The sequence below is a fragment of the Acinonyx jubatus genome, chromosome B2, assembly GCF_027475565.1.
Source record: "Acinonyx jubatus isolate Ajub_Pintada_27869175 chromosome B2, VMU_Ajub_asm_v1.0, whole genome shotgun sequence".
NCBI lineage: Eukaryota > Metazoa > Chordata > Mammalia > Carnivora > Felidae > Acinonyx > Acinonyx jubatus.
The window spans coordinates 62,151,763-62,174,155 of NC_069385.1; the positions used below are offsets into that span (position 1 = coordinate 62,151,763).

The 22,393-nt window shown below is 38.3% G+C and overlaps 1 protein-coding gene across 3 annotated transcripts in view; it reads left to right on the forward strand.

Annotated features, from left to right (window-relative positions):
- Positions 1-1,383: 1,383 nt before the first annotated feature.
- The window catches only part of FBXL4 (F-box and leucine rich repeat protein 4), an 81,806-nt gene continuing 60,796 nt past the window's right edge, over positions 1,384-22,393 (forward strand). The window contains exons 1-4 of one of the 3 annotated variants that reach the window (XM_015077794.3): positions 1,387-1,538; positions 7,380-7,471; positions 18,016-18,133; positions 18,784-19,367. In XM_015077794.3, the coding sequence (XP_014933280.1) occupies positions 18,856-19,367 (512 nt within the window). In that variant the 5' untranslated portion in view covers positions 1,387-1,538; positions 7,380-7,471; positions 18,016-18,133; positions 18,784-18,855. Of the gene's footprint in view, positions 1,539-7,379; positions 7,472-18,015; positions 18,134-18,783; positions 19,368-22,393 lie in introns of all 3 variants that reach the window. The other 2 variants (XM_053222444.1, XM_015077793.3) reach the window with 2 other exon arrangements.

The window sequence follows — 22,393 nt, forward strand, 5'->3', positions numbered from 1 at the left end:
ATAAAAGGGCAGGTTTTATTTACTCATTAGTGAATTTATTTGCACTCTACTTTTGATTTTAGAATGGACTTGAGATTTGCAGAAAAGTTGCAAAGTTGCAGTGGTGGTACAGAAGATTCTGCATACCATTCATATATTTCCCCCTTATTTGTTAACATGTATTATAATAGTACATTTGTTACGACTAAGAAACCAACATTGGTACATAACTGTTAACTAAATTCCATCACTATTTTGCTAGTTTTCCCACTAACATCCTTTGCATGTTCTAGGATCCCATTCAAAATACCATGTTATGTGTAGTCAACCAAGTGTCCATCTGGTCTGTGACAACTTCTCAGTTTTTCCTTGTTATGTTTTTTTCCCATTAACTTGACAGTTTGTTCAGGTGTTTTGTAGGTTTTCCTGGTTTTTCTGATGTTTCAAGGTCAGACTGGGTTTATGACTTTTGAGGAAGAATATCATGGAGATGAAGTACCCCTTTCTCATCACAGCATATCAGGGTGCATGCTATAACTTGATTTATCACTGATGCTAATTTTCATCTGGCCAAGATAGTGTTTACCAGGTTTCTCCACAATAAAGCTTTTTTCTCCCTTCCATATTCTTTGGAAGCAAGTCACTAAGCTGCCCACACTCAAAAGAGACTGAAAATTAAACTTCAATTCTTTTTTAAAATGTCCAGTTTTGCATACAATTTTTACCACATATATCAGCTCAGTTCATATACTTTATAAATAAATATCTTTATTTTTCCTCTTTAGGAGCAATTAAATAGTAACGAGTAAGCATCTCTTCATTATTCAAGGTTTTTCCATCTTAATAAAACCTTGTAACGAGATCAATATAATGCAAACTTTAAAATAGTGGTATTGTATCTACTGAAAATAAAAGTAACCGAGTAAGGGAGATGTGAGAGCATCTCGTTCATGAGAGGTAATGGTCACAGTTTCCAAATGTTGTGAGGGAAATGAGTTTGCAGGACGGATTTGTATCTCGGGCAGAAGAGGTTTGCAGATTTGGTGAATTATGCCTCTAGAGCGCCTGTAATTTATTTTCCGCTTTTGCTCTGAGGACCTTACCACCCCTAGGCATCACCTGACCCACCAACTCTGGACTGCAAAAGCCCTAACAGGAGTACACTACAGATGGCAGGCTGGCGCGAGGAAGGGATTACTCCTGCAGCGAATTTAAACCACTGCCCGCTGGGGAGTAACTGGGCGATTTATAGGGCAAGACTGAGTCTGGGAAGTCTGTAGGAAGCTCCTCCCCTCAGCCTAGGACAGGGCGGTCCAGACTCAGCGCAGCGTCTCAGGCCAGAGCGGCGCCCCACCTCTCCCCTAGCTCCGCCCCTTCCCCGTCTCGGCCCCGCCCCTCCTCGTGGCCTTCGCGTCTTCCTTCCGGGTCGCGCTGGGCCGCGCTCGCTGCCGCCGCGCCGCAGCGCGGGACTCTGGGAGCCGCCCCCGCGCCGGCGTCTCCCGGTGCCGCCTGGGTCGCTGGTGAAGCCCACGGCGCGCACCTCTCCCGGACCCTACAGGGTACGGCCCTTCCTTTACTTCTTCCTCCTGCGGGTCTCCGTGTTCCTCCTTCGGCGCTGGGGCGGGGCCGGGCCAGGGCGGAGCGCCGCGCTTCGGGGAGCCTGGGCGCAGGGCAGAGGTCCCCACCGATCGCCCCTCCCCCGAAGCCCGCGTCGCGCTGCGGAGCTTGCTGGGCACCTGTGAATGGCTTACGTGCCTTGGGTGCTGCTTCTCTGTCCCGCTCTGTCTGCAAGGCGTGAGGCGTGCCGGCGTTCACCCTGCCTAGGGTTGTTTACACCGCGGTGTCCCTGGGCCGTGCTGACCCAGCAGCCACCCTGTCGGCCACCTGCCCGGCTGTGTACTTGTTGCTCTTGTGCGTGTTGCCTTGATTTCCCTCTGGCATCGATGGTTTTTGACTAATCAGGCCCATGTCTTCAGGGCTGCCACAAGATACCGGCAGTTTCTATGTTTAGGGGTGTCCTTAGAGTGTCGTGTTGACTTTAACCACCCACTGGGCTTCCTTGTCAACCTGTTTACAATGGGAGTGATTTTGGATTGCCTTGATGGTTCCCAAATGCTTATTGTCACATAGCCTCAAGAGGCCATCACTGATTGAAATATATACGGATAAATAGAAAGTTAAGGTGATATAAACCTGTGGTCAGGTAGTGGCGTTGACAGGATACCGTGTTTGGCGTTATGCCGTGGAGGACTGACTCTACGCCAGGGGCTGTGATCTTGCTTGTTCCAATTTGGTTGAGGACACAAGCTGCCTTTACTGCTGCCTGGCCTGTACTCCTCGGTATCAGGCACATTTTATCCTTAAAAAGCTCACCTAATGGGTCTGTAGATCTATACTGCATATTGTAGCTGTTGGTTAAGTAAAGGGACATTTTCCTAATACATCGTCAACTATCCCATAGTCCTTTATTAGATACTAAGTTATTGGCAGAAAGAGACGGTGTACTGGTCTTCCTAGTGGCAGTGTGCATCACCCTATGGTAGGAACTCTCTAATTTCTCATTGAATTGGATTCTTCTTTTCATGCTTCTTTTCTGAGTACCAACTTCTTACACTGTCTCAAATTTTGGCTTTTCTAAATCTCAATTTCCTGTGCTTCTCTTCTGTTACTGACTTGAAAAGCAGAGAGGTCAACTCAATGTAAAATGGCTAATTTCTTCTCTATAATGCTGTGATCTAGTGATGCAATTATAGTACTCTGTACGTGGCATCTTAAAATATTGCTAACTGCTTATCTTTTACTTTGAACATGGTCAGTTAGCAAAAACTGCCCCTTTGTTCTTTGCTCTCTTAGTCTCTGCCTTAATTTTCCTAGGATCAACATTCTGTCTTAAGGAGCTAACTTTGCTGTCCTCTTAGACCTTTTGCCACATGAGGTGTGTGTGTGTGTATGTATGTATTCACCTCTGTTTTTTTCTAGTACTTTTTTAATGTTTGTTTATTTTTGAGAGAGCACCTACAGGTTCTTGTGTAGGAGGGATAGAGAGAGGGAGAGAGAGAATCCCAAGCAGGCTCCTGTGTTATCGGCGCAGAGCCAAAGGCCAGGCTTTATCTTACAAATTGTGAGATCACAACCTGAGCTGAAATGAAGAGCAGGCGCTTGACTGAGCCAAGCAGGTGCCCCTCTTTAAGTACCTTTAATGATCTTATTCTTCCCATCTATAAATCTTTAACCTACCTCAAGAATATTTTCACGTGAGAAAGGAAGTAGGGCGCTTCCCTCCACCCAAAATTGTTAGGCAGTGATCCCATCTTTATTTGTTGGATTCTGTTTTTTCCTACTGATAACAAATACTCCATTTATCCAAGGCCTTAATTCTTGTGTATTCTTAGGATGTTTTCTGAACTGTTGTTCAGTGATCTCTGGCTTCTTGTGCTGATACCGTGCTGCTTTTCTTATTCTAGCTTTATAATGTGTTTAATATCTAGTGATTAAAATAGTGTCTGGTATGTTGTAGGCCACTAAATATTTTTGGAATGATGACACTTGGTAGGGGTAACTTGATTTCCTTGTTACTCCTCCCCACCCCCCCCCCTTAAAGTCTCTTGTCTATTCTTGAAATTATTTTTTAGCTAGACTTTTTCATGGTGAGTTGAATCATTAACCATTGTTAGATAATAAATCCCTTTTCTTGGTACCTCAGAACTCGCCATGTAGAGTTGCTCCTCAGAGTTGTAGGTAGAAAAGCAGCTGTTCAAAATCCTCCTGTCTCTAGACTTTGCATTATGTTATTTACCAGTAAGTGTAGTGTGTCTCGTCAGCTATGACTCAGGACTTTCTCTACCTGGTTTCAGCAGCTCTGAGGGATAAGTGCCGATAAAAGTGATACCCAGGACAGCCCCATGTCCATTTGTATTTTACCATCCCAACTGGACATCTTAAATGTAATGAATTTTCAAGTGCTGCTGTAATAGATCCTTAGAAACTTTATTAGATTATAAAATAAATATATACATTCTTCAAAAAAAGTCAAGTAATACAGAAGTAGCCAGAGGAGAAAGTGAAAGTGTTGTGTGCCCACCTACCCCATAACTTCATTTCCCAGAGATCATCATTACTTAATCATTTGTTCTCTCTCCTTCCAGACATTAAAAATACATATGTATAAGTCTACATTTATTTCATAAATGGCACTGTACTATATATATAATATATATAATATATATAATATATATTATATATATATTATATATATATAATTTTCTATAATTTCCAGCTAGTAATAATTGATGAGCATCTTTCTATGTCACTGCATTTTAAATTATCTTTTTAAAGTCTTTTTGGTATTTCAGTGTAGGAATAACCTAAAATTTATTTAACTGATCCCCCTGTTGATATTTAAGCTATTGCAAATTTATTTCTATCAGAGACAAACTGCAGGGATCATTTTTGTATGTATATATTTATTTGCACTTTTGTTTATTTCCTTCATGTAAATGCTTAGATAAGCAACTGCTGGGTCAAAGGCTGTATACATTTTAAATTATGATAGATTGTCATATTGCTCTTCAAAAGGTATTGGAAGAGTAAATTTATATACTTTATAAGAATGATGCTGCTACCATATCATTGCCAAGATTTGTCACAGATCTGAGATTTTACCCTACTTGGAAGCCAACAGTTTCATGGATACTGGCAGAAGACATGAGACTCCTGGGCCAGAGACAAAGCACAGCAACAGCAGTAACCAGAGTATCATCGTTTTCTTGTGCTTCTTCCTTGAACCCCAGTTTCTGTGGGGTGATGTGATAAGGACTAGGTGACTGTAGCACACACAGTAGATTGCATTATAGGACAGGAAACCTGAGTGTAGGAAACCTGAATCTTTCATTATGGGCTGCAAGTAAACTTGCTTAACCTTTGCCCTACAGAGAGGCATTATATTTATTTTGCTGGTTAATAAACAAACCTGCCCTCTGCTCCAAAGGGAAACCTCTCTTTACCATGGACGTTTGCTATGTAGACATCCTTGAAAAAATAATCTGGAACAGAGGCCATCAGTGCCTCTGCTTATAAGGCCTACAGAAACATGAGAGACCTGTCAAGAATTGTCTCAAAACATAGGTGTTAAGATGATACCATCATTTTTACTTTTTTTTTACATTTTAGTAATTTTATGGATGAAAAATGCTATTTTTTTTACTCTTAATTTTTATATTTCTTTGCTTATTGGTGGAGTTAAATATCTATAAATGTTTACTGGTCATTTGTACTCTTTGGAACTTACATGTTCTTCCTCTTTGCTTAGTTTTCTGTTGAAGTATTTCTGTTTTTCTTAGTGGTTTGTAATAGTTCTTTACATGTTGTGGCTCTTGGTGACTTGGTATACCATTTGATAATATTTTTTTTTCATAGTCTATATTCTTTTAATGTTTCTGGGAACTTTTGCTATATATACATTTTTATAGTATTTATGTTGTCAGTTCTATTATTCTCTTCATGACCTCTGAATTTCTACCCCAAGATTATTAAGATACTTTGTACATATTCTCTTAATTGGATATTTTGTATCATAAATTTAGATTAAGAAATAGTTGCTATGTTAATATCCTAAATTTACTTTTCTAAATATCTGGATATTTTTCTAAAACATTTATTTTCATAAGCCATCCTTTCCCTGTTGTTTTCATTTGACACATTTATTACGCTATATTATTTTTTCTTCAAAATTGACAAATTAGTAAGTAAAATATGTTGGTTTCCTACTGTGACTACGAATGTGGTTGAATTCATCCTATGTGTAATCGCTTGGATTTTAATCTTACAAAATACAAAATGTCCTTTTTTCCTTGTTTAATGATTTTTTTTGCCTTGAAGTCTATACTGTCTGATATTACTGTTGGCATCTCTGTCAGTTTTGTGTGTGCCAGATCTATATTGCCCATGTTTAATTTTAATCAGCCTACATCATTTTGCTTTACTTGCCTCTCTTGTAAACCTCAGACATCATATAGCTGGACGTTTCTTTCTCCAGTCTTTCCCCTGTCTTAAACTGAAAGTCTGTAAGAGAATAATTATAGATTCACGTGCAATGATAAGAAACAATATAGAGAAATGCCTATGTACACTTCACCTAGTTTCCTCCTGTGGTGCATCTTGCATAACTAAAGTATAATATTACACCTAGGAAATTGACATTGGTACAATCTACAGACCTCATCTAGATTTCATAACTTTCACGTGCTCTCTTGGGTGTGTTTGCATTTAATTCTCTGTAGTTTCATATAGATCTTGTGACCACCACCATAGTCAAAATACAGAACAGTTCCATTACAGAGATTCCTTGTGCAAAAGGCTTTATCTTTTCATAGGAAAATTTAACCTATTCATATTTATCTTTTTTCTTCTCCCTTGCAAGTTTGGAAATTATAAAACCATCTGTATAATTGTTTCCCTTATACTTCCTTTTAATAATATGAGACTGTGATTCCTTGCCTTCCCTACATTCTTAGTTTTATTGACTTGATTTCTTTTTTATATTACTTGTTTTTCCCCAACCATCCTTTTCACCTTCACCAGTACTGTGTCTGTAATGATTCAAATTTGACTATAAAGTCACTAGTGACTTGAATATTATGTCTTTCCCTTTTAAAAATATTTATTTTGGGGCGCCTGGGTGGCTCAGTCGGTTAAGCGTCCGACTTCGGCTCAGGTCATGATCTCACAGTTTGTGAGTTCGAGCCCTGCGTCGGGCTCTGCGCTGACAGCTCAGAGCCTGGAGCCTGCTTCACATTCTGTGTCTCCCTCTCTCTCTGCCCCTTCCCTGCTCATGCTTTGTCTCTCTCTGTCTCAAAAATAAATAAACATTAAAAAAAATAAAAAATAAATAAAAATATTTATTTTAACTCTTTTGTTTTTTGATTGGAATACTTTTTAAAGACTGTTTTTAAGGAGAGTTATGGGAAGTATGTTTGCATGTCAAGAAATATTTTTCATTTTGTTGTTTGTTTTTCTCTGTGAATAAGAGTTTAAGTACATTTTTTCTTCTGTAGAATTTCTGAAATATTACATTATATTCTAGCATGTACTTGAATTTTCATCAGCTTCAGTCTCTTGAATCCATTTTATATAGGCATTAGGTTTCTTGCATTTGTATTCCAAGTCACATCATTTTTTCATTAAAATTTTTAACTTTAGCCACCATGTTTTTAATTTCAAAGACCTTAACATTTTTAAAAAATTAGTTCTACTTGTTTTATGAATCCCATACTCTTAATCCACACGAAAGATAACAACTGTTATTTGACAGTGCTCTTCTATCATTTATTAACTTTTTATTGGAGACCATTTGTTCTAATTGCCCATTAGATGGCTAATTCTACTCATATCTATAAATGCAGATCTATGTTGACTGATTTGTACCTGGTTGGGAATCTCTGTGGTCATGAAGGTCACTGTTCACTCTTCTGGACAGGTAATTTCGTAAAGCCAGGTGAGTGGTAGGGGCTCTGTGATGCTGCTTTGTGCTAGACATAATGAATGGGCAGGGCATGCCAACTAATAGGTATCTTTCAGGGTATGCTGGTCAAGAAGAGGCCAACAAAGTAGGGCTCCCATAAACAAGCCGGTATGGGGATATTAAATCTCAGTTTGACTTTGTTTTGGTCCAAAACAAAGACAAATCGAAAGCACACAGAACAGTTCCATTACCCTACGAATTCCTTTGTGAGGGCCGTTTGTAATCATTGGAGTCAACCCCTGTCTTTTCCCCTAACTCTCTGGCAACCACTGACCTGTTTGTCTTCCCTATGGTTTTGCTTTTTCCTAGAGTCTTATAAATGAGGTTATACAATATGTAGCCTTTCAGTGTGGCTTCTTTCACTTACAAAATCATTTTAAGATTCATCTGTGCTATTGGCTGAATCAATGGTTCATTCCTTTTTATTACTGAGTAATATTTCATTGTATGGATAGTTGTTTAATCTTTCATCTGTTGAGGGATATCTTGGAGTGATTATGAATAAATATATAAACATTTGTGTACAGATTTTTGTCTGAAAATAGGTTTTATACACTTGAATAAATAAAGTAGGAGTGAGCTTGCTAGATGTTTTGGTGAGGGTATGTTGAACTGTATTATAAACTGCCAAAGTTTTCCAAAGTGGCTATACCACTTTGCATTCCCACCGGCAATGTTTGCAGCATCCAATTTGGTATCATCTTAAAATTTCATTAATCTATAATTAACTGTTCCCAGGTTTAAGATATTAAATACTATCTGTCCCAGGGTTTACCTTTTTGAAATTATGCTTGACATTGCTCTTAAGTAAAATGTTTGCTAGGATACACAAAAATATGCAATAAAAGAAGAAAATGATAAATTGGACTTAATAAAAATGGAAAACTTTTCTCTTTAAAAGATATTATCAAATAGATGAAAAGCCAGGCACAGACTGGGAGAAAGTGTTTGCAAAACATATCTGATAAAAAAACTTGTATCTAGAATGTATAAAGAACTCTTACAACTCAATAATATGAAACCAAGAAAACCTGATTTTAAAAATGGACAAATTAGACATCTCACTAAAGAAGATACAAATGGCAAATAAAGATATAAAAAAATGTTCTACGTCATTAAAACAAGATATTTCCACCCACCCACTGGAATGGCTACAGACTGACAGCATTAACTACTGATGAAGGTGTGGAACAACTAGAATTGTCATACACTGCTGGTGGAAATGTAAACTGCCGCAGCCATTTTAGAACCATTTTGGCACAACAAAACGAAATGTTTATCAGCAGGTGACAGGATATGTCCACATAATAGGTATGATTCAGCAGTAAAAGGGAACAAACTGCTGATACACATAATAACAGGGATAAATCTTAAAGATAGGCTGTGCAAGATAAACTAAACAGAATACAGATATATTATTTCACTTATGTAATTCTAGAATAAAGGACAATCTGACTTACAGTGATAGGAAGCAGATTATTTTTTATCTGGTGCAGGAAGTGGATGGGACGGGACACCTGAGTGGCTCACTCAGTTAAGCATCCGACTCTTGATTTTGGCTCAGGTCATGATCTCGTGGTTTGTTAGTTCAAGCCCTGCATTGGGCTCTGTGCTGACAGTGCACAACCTGCTTGGGATTCTCTCTCCCTCTCTCTCTGCTCCTCTCCTACTCATGTGCGTGTACATGTACTTGCACCCTCTCGCACTCTCTCTCAAAATAAGTAAACTTAAAAAAAAAAAAAAGGAAGTGGATGGATGATTGGAAGGGAGCACCAAGGAAACTTTTGTGCTGAATGGAAACATTCTATATTTCAGTTCTGGAAATGATTACATTGGTATGTGTCTTTGTCAGTGAAGACAGAAAAGGGCAGGCCACTTCTACACCCCCAGTCCCACCTTTAAGCCCTACGGGGCAGGGTCTCAGGCACTACTTACTCAGAATCTGTTGAGAGAGAGGAGGGGCAGTCAGCACTATGCAGGGCCAGGCAGAGGCATCCAGCGCCTAAGAGCAGATTCCCACACAACCCCCAGGTTCCTCTTCCTCTCTGCTCTTTGTGACCCTAGGAAGGGGACATGTTGGGGCCTGGGCCTGCAGCCGGGAGCAAGAACTCCTGACTCTGATTTGCAAATTGGGAGTTTGGCTAATGTTTTAAGGCCTAGGGCCCTGGCACCCTAAAGAAAGCCCTGGTGGTGGGAGTGAACTTCAGTGCCCCTGTTTAAAATGTATTGATAACATTAAACAGATTAAGCCGGCTTAACCAAATGCCAGAATAACCCTAAACTGTAAAGAAGGAGGGGATCAGACCTGGTTTCTCCAGGCCAGACACAAAACTTTTGTTTTGTTTCCTTTTTTTTTTTTTTAAACAAAACAAAACATTGACTCCTTAATTCCCTTCTCTTGCTACTAAAGAATGGTCATCAAGTATTTCATAAATTGAGATTTGGTTGTTAAAGTATAGGAAAGAAAGAGAAAACATTCTGCAAAACTAACCATGATCAATTTCTAGTTTAAATTGATTCTAAATCTCATCCCTTGTTTTCTGACAAGTTTATTTGTAATTTGACTTCCTCTGTACTTCTTGCTTAGTCCTCACCAATCATTCATCACCTCAGCAGAAGTTTTGAAATGCTACTTTTTGTAGTTTTGAGTGCTACTTTGATTCCCAGAAGAGAAAGAAGTACTGTTTGTCTTTGGTTTTCAGGATTTTTCCTCCACCTTTAGATTTTTCTTTCTCAGTGGTTCCCCTGCCTTCTTTTGCTCTAGATTTTCAAGAATCTTTGAAGCTGGATAGGAGGCTCTATTTTCCCAGTTCTTACGCTTGGTTCAGTTAAGAACTCTACACATTTATTCTATATTGGGGCCTTGTTGGATAAAAACTAATCAGAGTAAAAGTGTTTTAACTGGAGGAAGATTTACTTAGAGGAAGAGAGAGACACATCAAGTAGTAATATTCCATCTCCGGTAGTCTCCTTACTGACAGTGTTACATTATTTTAATATAGTACATTGTAATGTAAATAATTATGGTGAAGACAGAGGGCTGCTTTGCCTCGGTCTGTGCTCCTTCGTAGCTCATCTAATACCAGAACTGTATCAACTTGTCTTTTTACCCTTGCTCTTTTTTATTATTGCCTTTCTCAGCTTGTCTGTGCCCTCTTGCTCCTAGGTTATCACTTTTTCTAAGAATTTACTTTTCATTCATAGTTTTTCCAGTTCTTAATCATCCTCCAGTCTTTAACATAGATTTGGAGTGCTAAAAAAAAAAAAAAAAACTTCATTGTATTTGAGAAAATAGTTTCCTTTTACCTTTCCAATCATCTCTTTCATGAATCTTTCTTTAATTTCAATCAGTTTCTTTGTAGCCAAGGTCAAGTCTCTTTTATGGGTTCTGGGGCTGCTTTTGTACTAACAGAGGTTACTACTTTTTTACATTCTCTTTGAAAAGTAAAATTTCAATATGTATACTATTCCTTATTGGATGGCTTCAAAGAAGGTCCTACATTTGATTCTTACCTATTGTGTTTCGGTTTTTATTATCCATTTTTTCCCCTCTTTTGCTCTGTATCAAGGTACGGAGCTCCTTTTGCTTCATTTTTCCATCTACGTAAGGTTCTTACCTTGAAGAGTCTCTGGCTTCATTTCTGTGTTTATTTTAATTCTGTCCAGCCATCTCCTCTGCCGGTCTTCAAAAAACAGAACAAGTGCTTCTTGAGCATATATTGGCATGTGCTAGGCCCTAACAGTGTAGTTACCATTCAGTGACATCTCAGAACTTGAGGAATTCATTGTCTGGGAGGGCAGAAAAAATGTCTCACCATGTAAGAAATGACCCAGAAAATGTAAGAGCAGAGAAACAGTGAGTGAGCTGACGGACCCTAACAGATGAATAAGGGGGTGCCAAGTGGGGGAAGAACAGGGGCATTCCAGAGCAGCCCAGCCTCAGTGGAAGACTTGAAGACGCTGAGGTGTGCAAGCCCAGGTGTGGTGAGGGCCAGGCGGATGTTCTACGGCAAGAGTGGTGAGTGTGTAGAAGTGGAAGGGAAGGGGAGAAGGCTGGTGCCCAGGTAGGTGGAGCATTCTGGAGTATTTTATCAGAAAGTCAGCCTTCGTTCAGTGGTACCTCTGTATATTTGAGGATGAAGAGGAAGAAGCCCCGGGGAGAAGTGCTCCAACAAGAGGAGGAGATAAAAGAGCATGGGATGGCAGAGAAGCCTGGAGGGGGCAGGCCAGGAAAGAGGGCTGCTTCGGAGGGGCAGCTGCTGCCCTGAATTCAAATCTGATTCCATCCACTCTTCTTGACCGACGTGTTCCTGCATGCGCCCGTGTCTTGATTGCAAGACACCTCTCCTCAAAAGCGTGTCTCTTGGTCCGTTTCCGCAGGATTCAGAAATGATACCATTTCACGTTTGGCCTTTCTTCTTGATACCTTACCACATTATGCACTGTTACATTTTGGTATGATGCTGCGGAGCGGCCCCGACCCTCGGTTTCCCCCAGCTCTTCTCGGGCACGTCTCCGCGGGCCGCCCTGCGGAGGTACCGTGATGGGGATTGCCTTCAGTGTCTGGCCGTGCCTTGTTGCCCGTCCTCTTTCCTTTTCCCGGATCTTTTCACTTGACGCGGAGAATCCTCCTTGAGTTTTCAACTTGTCTCTAGCTTCTTGCCTCCCACTGTGAACCTAGCCTTGGCGTGGTCCTGGCTGCGGTTCCTTCTGATTGCCTCCTTTTGTTTATTGTATGAAAAGCCCTTTCCATCCCTCCTCTTCCCCGTGCCGGAGCTCTAGCCGCCTTCTCTGCAGCGCCTGCCATCCTGCTTCTCTCCGCCTCATCGACTCCCCATCTCACTTCAAATCTCAGTAGAAAACATATGTTCTCCCTTGTCTACACCTCTTAATTTCTCTTCTCTGCTGTTACTGCTTTCTCTGCAATTGTATTATTTAACTTTGTTAAGCATTTTAGAATATGAAAGATGTAGTTGAAAATAAAGTTGTATTATAATAAAATCATGTCGTGTAAAGCACGTTGTTTCCCAAGGAGTATGAGAGTCTCAGGATAGAAGTTCAAATGGCTGTCGTTCTGTATTCCTTGATTGTGCTAGTAGAAAAGTTCCATGTGTTGTGGAGAATTTCTCACCTCCTAGCCATTGTTGGCGAGTAATGGATTAAATGACTAACAAGATAACAATCACCCTATTTCTAATTCTGACTTGTTAAGTGGAAAATAATATTTGTATACGTTAGAGTTTTCGAAATTTAAGGTGCATTTTGAATGAACCAGAAAAGAAAATGCCTCTCAAAAGGTATATTTTGTAATCATCCTTTTGGACCAGTTTAGTGTAACAGACTAATATTTATTTATTTGAACCAGGTGGGAAAAGTCATTTTGCCTTTGAATCCCATTCTCCCCATAAAATAGAGTTATTGTATCTTTTACATTTGGTTCATTGCCCATTGGGATATCCATTGGTTATCACAAATTGCCTCCATGCCTTGGCTGAAGTCCAGACAGTACGTAGACGATTTGGACTTAAGCATTGGCCATTGCCGCCCACATGAGTCCTGAGACTATGGCTCCAATCCCCTTTTCAGCTTCATTTGCCAGGGAAAAGTAGAGTGAGCTAGCCTTTCTTCTCCATATGTTCTTCCCCAGCCGCCCCAAACATTTTGATGTGTCATCTGAGTGATTGGAAAGGAGTTTAGAATCAATGAAGGGTGTTAACAATGGGGTTTGCACATTTCCTTTTTTATTTCTATGCCTTGTTTATTTTCAAAAAGCAGGTTTTAACTTTATTACATTTTCTGAATAGTACTGCTGGAAAAGAATAAATATATTTGCTTTTTCAGTGTACTATACACTGCTTTTCCTTCTTTCAAAAATTTCTTTTGTCATTTTTAGCTTTATCTTAAAAAATAACAATTATTGTTATTCGTGGTTGGAAAAAATAAAGCATCCATTTACATTTCTCTTCTACTCTGCAGAAGTTTGAATACATAATACATATATTTACAGTTTATAACTCACTTTTACATATGTTGCTTCAATGTAAAATTTTACTGTAACACAGCTTTAAAATGATATTGCTCATATGGCACTCTTGCTGCTTTTGATATTATCCCATATTCTGTAGTAGTAAAAGCTAGCTGGGAAACAGAAAGTTTGTGGCTTAGTATGTCACATAGAATTTGGCTATCCCAATTTGTCTCCATCTTTTTGCCCAGAATGATTGTGAAAGTTCACATGAATGATGATATCTTATTTTGCAGATGTATCTTTGGTTTTATGAAATTTTTACTTTCTGATAAATGCACTTTTATAAAGAAAGTGAAAGAAGCTTATTCGAAGCAGTTTACAGACTGTGGAGTGAGAAGTGATGTCCAAAGATTATAAAGCCAGACCCATCCGTCCACCTTGCAGGTGGTCTACCTGTCACACTCATGAAGATTTCCAGGAATAAAACTTGCAGTCTTCCAGTTGTCTGTCACTTGAGTTGGATACTTATAAATTGTTCTTTATTTCCTAAATTTCATTTTGCAGTTTATTTTATTCTTTTAAGAGACAGAAGGACCAAATAAATTCTTTGGGAAATTACCCCTGTTGATTTACCTGGGAGCCTATTTTGGAATGAAGTGTATATGATCAAAGAGCTGTATCATTTTAAATTTTGGCATTAAATATTTGAGATTTGTGCATTTGTAAATTTTTTCTTTGCAACAGATTTATACTTGTGGTAGGTGAAATATTTGAAGAAAGAAGTGCATACTAGATAATTATTTTTTCCCACACTGATAACATGACCCATACTTTAGCACTTGGTGTTACATTTTCTGAGGTGAATCCAAATTGTCGATTCCTGGTACATCAACTCTAGGAACATGTGCTGCAGACCCACCTTATTTATTTTAATACATGTTTTGTTACTCTTCTCCAGAAATTGTCTTGTTCAGATTGTTCTATTATTTCTTGTTCTTGGAGTGCAAGTTCCTCCACTTAGTGAGTCTGCCTACTGACTGTCCTTCATCGTGGTTCATTTTCTCTTGTAGTCTGTGAGTTTTTACTGTGCCCTATCTTTTGTAAGGGTTTAGTCTGTCCTGTGTCATGGAAGCATCCCCGCAGAGAGGTTTCCCATCTACCCCTATCAGCTTCTAAAGTTTTACCAGCTCAGGACTACTTTTTTCTGGGTTTTTTGGGGGCCTTAGGGATGGGGTAGCGTGAATTTAGGCCCATGCTTTTTGGCTTAGGGATGAAGGTAGTGTGAATTTAGGCCCATGCTCTTTATGAGGCATGATGTATGCCTAATAGGGTCTGATTTCCCTCTAGCAACTTTTCTCCATTGCCTAAATTGGTGTCCTATCTTCTTAGGCTTCTTGGCCATTGAGCTAAGTTTTTATATACCTGGTTTCACAGATAGGATGATCTTTCCTAATGTTTGGCTTTATGAAGATCTTCCAGAGGTCACCTCTGGCCTGAAATAACCTTTCTGCATGGGTGTTAAGGTCCCCTAATAACCATTAAGGCCTGTAACTGGTTCCGAGAGTTGTATTAGCTTCAGCTCCTGCTCTGTGCTGTTTGTTTCTCACAGCTGTGGATTTTCCTCACTTGTTTCGAGCTCAGTTCTTTCAGTACTGTTTTACTGGTTATATTTCAGTGTGTTTGCATCTGGCTGGGATTAAGAGGCACAAGAATTCTGTTATATAATTTTAAATTATTTTAGACTTTTATAGTGTTTTTTGTTTGCCCATCACCTTTCTGTCAACATGACAATATTTTGTACCTACCATGTTCTTCGTACTTTGAGAAATGAAGATCTTTGGCTGGATTCCCTCCTTCAAGAAACTTAGTTTTAGTGTAAACCCTTGTGGAGCTAAGGTATATATCTGATACCAAGGTGGTGTCAGAGACTAAACATAGTGAGTAAAGTGGCTGGAAAAGGAATGGTAGAGGCAGGCAGACCTAGAGTAATACAGTGTTTAGAGGTTGACTGAGTTTACTGGGTTAGACAAATAGATGTGGGTCTAGCTTGAGGAGAACCTTGGAAGGTCAAACTAAAGAACTTAGATTATGTCTTATAGGTAAGAAAAAAATTATTGAAGGCTTTTGAGTGGCAGGGACATTTAAGGTATTAGTCTTAGTGTTAAAGTTTTGAAAGGCTCACCCATCACTCTACTAAAGAAAAGTTACATTTTCTTAGGAGAAGTTACACTTCTGTGAAACTTCTAAACCTTAGGCACAGGCATGAGTATATTTGAATTCCTTGTTTGTGTAGACCAGAGGTACCTACTCAACATGGACAGAGGTTAAGCCTGTGTTACAAACTAATGAAGTTGGCTGGGAATAATGGCAGCTGCCTGGAGAGTATAGAGCTCTTCTAACAGGGGGCCCTTTGATTTTTTAAGGGTTGCAACCTAGTCAGACTTTTAAAAAATACCATTTGAGTATGGTATTGGTACAAATATAGACATATAGATCAATGGAAACAGAAAAGAGATCCCAGAATAGACAGCCCATGCTTATATGATCAATTAATCTATGACAAAAGAGACAAGACTCTACAATGGGGAGTAAACAGTCTCTTCAATAAATGCTGCTGGGAAAACTGGACATCTACATGTAAAGGAATGAAACTGGACCACTTTCTAACAGCATACACAAAATGGATTAAAGACCTAAATGTGAGACCTGAAACCATAAAAATCCTAGAAGTGAACCTAGATAGTAGTTTCTTTGACATTGGTTAGAGCAACATTTTTCTACATGTGTCTCCAAAAGCAAAAATAAACCATTGGAGCTACATCAAAATAAAAAGCTTTTGCACAGCAAAGGAAATAGTCGACAAGACAAAAAGGCATCCTACTGAATGGAAGAAAATATTTCAAATCATATATCCAGTAAGGGGTTAATATCCGAAATATATAAAGAACTCATGCAACTCAATACCAAAAAAAAAAAAAAACAAAACAAACAAACCAAAAAACCAGTCTGATTAAAAAATGGGCAGAGGACCTGAATAGTCATTTTTTCAAAGAAGACATACAGATGGCCAACAGACACATGAAAAGATGCTCAGCATCACTAATCATGAGGGAAATGCAAATCAAAACCACAATGAGATATCACCTTACACCTGTCAGAATGGCTAAAATCAAAAAGACAAGAAATAACAAGTGTTGGTGAGGATAGGAGAAAAAGGAACCCTCATGCACTGTTGGTGGGAATCTAATTGGTATAGCCGCGGTGGAAAACAGTATGGAGTTTCCTCATAAAATAAAAAATAGAAATACTGTATGATCCAATAATTCTACTACTGGCTATTTACCTAATGAAAACAGAAACACTAACACAAAAAGATACATTCACCTCTATGTTCTTTGCAGCATTATTTATAATAGCCAAGATATGGAAGCAACTTAAGTGTCCATTGATAGGTGAATAGATAAAGAAGATGTGTGTGTGTGTGTGTGTGTGTGTGTGTGTGTGTGTATGCACACACACAGGAATATTATATGGCCATAAAAAAGGATGAGATCTTGTCATATGTGACAACACGGATGGACCTAGATGGTATTACACTAATTGAAATAAGTGAGACAGAGAAAGACAAATACCATGTGACTTCACTTATATGTGGAACCTAAAAACACAAATGAATAAACAGAATCAGACCTATAAATACAGAGAACACTGTAAGTTGTCAGAGGGAAGGGGGTTGATGGATGGGCTAAATAGGTGAAAGGGAGTGGGAGATACAGGCTTGCAGTTATGGTATGAATAAGTGATGGGAATAAAAGGCACAGCATAGGGAATATAGTCAGTGATATTGTTACAGCATTATATGGTGACAGATGGTAGCTACACTTGGGGTGAGCACAGTATAAGTGTATATAGTATAGTGTAGAGATGCTGAATCACTATGTTTTACATATGAGCCTAATGTAACATTGCATATCAATTAAAATCAGAATTTTTAAAAAACAAAAATAAACAATGAGATAAAAAGTACTGTTTGGTCCCCATAACATATGTCTGCCCACATACTTTGACCTGTAAGCTATAGGTTTGTAGCGTTTATATAGAAAGGGGTCATTATATTTTTACTACATTCTGTCATGAAATTTTGTTTTTTCATTAAAATTTTTTTTAATGTTTATTTATTTTTGAGAGGCAGAGCATGAGCAGGGAAGACTAGAGAGAGGGAAACCAAGAATTCGAAGCAGGCTCCAGGCTCTGAACTGTCAGCACAGAGCCTGTCTTGGGGCTCAAACCCATGAACCACAAGATCATGACCTGAACCGAAGTCGGACACCTAACCGACTGAGCCACCCAGGTGCTCTTGTCGTGAAATTTTAAATAAATTATTCAGAATTGTCCACAAGATTCAGAAACATGTAACGTGTTCAGTTAGAAAGTTCTATATCAAATAAATAGCTGTTTATGTTTATCTGTCTAAAAGATGATCTATAATCTTTTTGGGTTATTTAACTTCCTAAATTGGAAATAAAAGTATCTTCTGAAACTCTTATAGGTAAAAGAATGTGACATTTCAACATTTGAACCTGAAATCAGCATGCAATTTTCAAGGCACATGGATGAATGCCAACTTTTACATTTCCTGTGTGTATCCTGTGACCATTCTCTCTGGGGTGAGTGATTTCTAAGAGTATCTGGCAGCTAACCAGATGCCAGCCAGCCATGGACTGCCCTAACAAATACTGCTAAGAGTTATAAATTAAACACTGTCTGGTGATCTGTGATGTGTAAGGCAGTTAATTTAGTTGGTCTGGATTAACTGTCAGCTCCAGAAAACTATATTCCCATAATGTGAAATCTGTACTTAGCATGTTTGGAGGTAAGTAATAATTAACAATAGGGAATCATTTGTTAAAATGTAAAATTAAAAAATGCCTTAAGATTCTTTCAGATTCACAGCAGTGTTTTAGTGGTTCACCATATATTTTAAATAATTTTAATTCTAAAAGTTCAAGGATTTTAGTATTTTTTGAAAGATAGAACTTTGTATGAAATGGTTTTTTGGATCATATATGCCTTCCATTGCCTTATAATATCAGTTTTGCTTCCCACATAGCATAGAATTATATACATTTTCAATATTTAGGTTTCTTAAAAATATATTTGATAAGTTATGCCAGAGATTTCACATTTACAGTGAGTTTGCTTTTTCAGTTTCATTCTGGGAAATTATATTGGGGGGAAAACCTAATTATTACCTTATCCATGCATTTTTCTGCTTATTTAAATTATTTTACTTTACCAAGCCATTCATTTTTTTTAGAACATCCTTCAAAGAGTTCATGCGTCTTACTGAGGACACCTGACCTTTTGAAGCTTCATAATTCACACCTAGATGTCACCAGTCTTTCCCATGTTAACCGTTCTGACTATGTTTTATTATATATGCCTTCGGCGCCGAGCCAGGACAGCCACAAGAGGAGAAATGATGAACAGCCATAGAACTATAGAATCAAACAGCCGGACTTCCCCTCTCCACGCAGAGGTGGTCCAGTATGCCAAAGAAGTAGTGGATTTCAGTTCCCATTATGGAAGTGAGAACAGTATGTCCTATACCATGTGGAATTTGGCAGGTGTACCAAATGTATTTCCAAGTTCTGGTGACTTCACTCAGACAGCCGTATTTCGAACTTATGGAACATGGTGGGAGCAGTGTCCTAGTGCTTCCTTGCCATTCAAGAGGACGCCACCTAATTTTCAAAGCCAAGACTATGTGGAACTTACTTTTGAACAACAGGTGTATCCTACAGCCGTTCATGTTCTGGAAACCTATCATCCTGGAGCAGTCATTAGAATTCTGGCTTGTTCTGCAAATCCCTATTCCCCAATTCCACCGGCCGAAGTAAGGTAAGTCTCAGTTTTTAATGACCAGATTTTATGGCTGGAAGGTTTTGGATGTTTTCATATTGGAGGTCTTTTTTTATTCTCAACTAATTTAGACAAATTGGATTAAAAAACTTTTTTTTAATGTTTATTTATTTTTGAGAGAGAGAGAGACAGAGCTTGAGAGGGGAAGGGCCAGAGAGAGAGGGAGACACAGAATCTGAAGCAGGTTCCAGGCTCCGAGCTGTCAGCACAAAGCCCGATGCGGGGCTCAAACTCACGAACCACGAGATCATGACCTGAGCCGAAATCTGACGCTTAACAGACTGAGCCACCCAGGAGCCCCTAAACAAATTGGATTTTTAAAATTTTCCTTAGTTTTCTAATAGGGGAAGAAAGATCACACATTTTAAGATGTGATGAATTCTTTGTACCTATAACACCTTACACTATAGCATTCATATGTCATGAGATTTGTGTGTCAATTTACTATAAACAAAAAAAGCATGATTTGAACTAATTGGGATGTGGGCCAATCTGAGAAGTTAGTAGGATATATGACCTGTAACATATTTAAGAAAAGTATCATATGATTGCTTTTACATACAGTGAGTAACTCAAAGTAGGCCTATAGAGTAATACTTAAGGTGGGGTATTTGGGGGATTAGCTTTAATATTAGGGGGATGTTTTTGTAACAAGCATATTCATTAAAAACATGTTGCTTTGAGAAATTCATGCATTCTTTCTAAAAGCCTATTTATATCAATTTGCATACCAGTGCCTCTCTTTTGTAGTTCAGTCTCCTGTGTTCTAAAAATATAATTATTTGGGGCGCCTGGGTGGCTCAGTCTGTTAAGCACCCGACTTCAGCTCAGGTCATGATCTCATGGATCATGAGTTCCAGCCCTGCATCAGGCTCTGCGCTGATAGCAGGGAGCCTGGAGCCTGGTTCGGATTCGGTGTCTTCCTCTGTCTCTCTTCTCTTCCTCAGCTTGCACTCTATCTCTCTCTCTCCCCTCTCTCTTACTCTCTCAAAAATAAACATTAAAAATTTTTTAAAATAAAAAATAAAATAAAAATATAATTATTTGACTAGGTAATATATTCGTATGGTTCAAGAATCTAAAAAGTACATAATGCAGTCTTGCATATATCCTGTTCTCCATGTGCCTAAGACCCATCCCTCCTCAAAGAAACCACTTTTATCCACTTACCTTTTTCCAGAGTTTATGTGGATATAAGCAAAAACAAATATTTTACTTTCTTTATACACAAAAAATAAGCATACTATTCACATTGTCCTACACCATGTTTCATTTAATACTACATATTGTGTCTTTTCATATAAGTACGAAGAGAGAGAAGTTCCTTATTCTTTTCTATAGTTGCAAGTAATGCACAATGTATATGTATCCCAACTTATTAACCAAACGCCTATTGATGGGAACTTAATTTTTCCATGCTTTTGCTATTTTGAGAATTAATGCAATGAATAACCTTGTCATGAATCACCTCACGTGTGCAAGTATGTCTGTGGGTTAAGTTCCCAAAAGAATTGCTGAGCCAAAGGTCTGTGTATTTGTAATTTTGATATATAGTGCCAAAATCTCTTCAAAGACTCTGTTTATTTATATTTGTATTAGCAGTGTATGTGCATACATGTTTGGCCAAAGCCTCACCTACAGAGTATGTTAATTTTAATATTTTTGCTAGTTTGGTAGGTGAAAATGTTATATAAACCTTAAGTTGGAATACTTTTATTATCTTCAAGCTTGAATATGTTTTCATGTTTAAAAGCCACTTAAATTTCCTTCTCCTTGAACCGTCTGATCATCTTATTTGCTCATTTTTCTATTACTTGTTGTTATCAGTTTTAAGATCTTTATATCACTTTATTAATTTGTTCATTAAACATTTGTGTGTGTCTACCATGTGCTAAGCATTGTTTTGGGTATCGGGGATACCTCAGTGAACAATGAGGAAAATAGACAAAAAGCCCTGCCCTTTTGAGTGTATTCTAACTCCAGAGCAGTTTGTGGGCACCTGTTAAACAGTAAGACTCTAGCTGCCAGTGGAGGAGGAGTGGGGACAAGGATCAGTTACCACCTGACACATTGCTTCCTTGAAGACCCTTGCCCCCTCAACTCTAAGGGAGTACCTCCCCAGTGTCAGGAAATAAATACAGCTCGAGCTGGAAACTGCTGGAATAATCTCTAGTTGTTCTTTTCAGAATGAACTCGAAAATTCATTGTGAATAATACTACTGATGAATCTATTTTTTTTTTTTAAACACAAAACCAGCGTCGTTTAATATACAGGTTTGATTTTTGTTTTCCCCCTGAGGGAGAAGTCCTTTGGGAAGGATCCTTTCTTACATGAGAATTGTTTAATTGGACTCTATCATTCTTTGTCTTTTTCCTACAAAGTTATCCCCTTTTTTCCTAAAAAGCTAAACAAATTTGGGAATGAGATCTATGAAACATGCAGTATCTTTAATCTAAAACATAATGTCTGCATAACTGATTTTGAGTGTAAATCATGCTCTTGGATTCCTAGCTGAGAGTTGGAGTGCGTGGTTGAGATTAAAGTGACGACTTTATTTATAGATATATCTCTAATTTGTTTAACTGAATTTTATCTCTATTCCACAGACAATACCCTTACATTTTAAGAGAAAAATAATTTAGCCAATATATATTATTGCAGAATAAAAAAGGACCTTTAAAATTTTACTGATTATGAAATCAATAGTTGGTTCATTGTTTAAAAAAACTTGTTATAAAATATCAAGAAAGAAAATATATAGGAAACAAGACCTCCACAATTCTCCCCAGACTCAGTAACTGTTAACATTTTGGTGAATTTCTTTAAACAGTCAGAAACATTGAACACCTTCTCTGCCAGTTCGCTGCTGCAAACAAAATAAAGAACCAGACAAACGTGACTCTTGTTCTTTGAGTTGTTGTAGGTCAGTCTGCAAGAAGGCCATAAGATCACAGGGAGCGTGTGTTGGTGGTGGGAAGACCTAAGCTGTGGGGCTCAGAGAAGT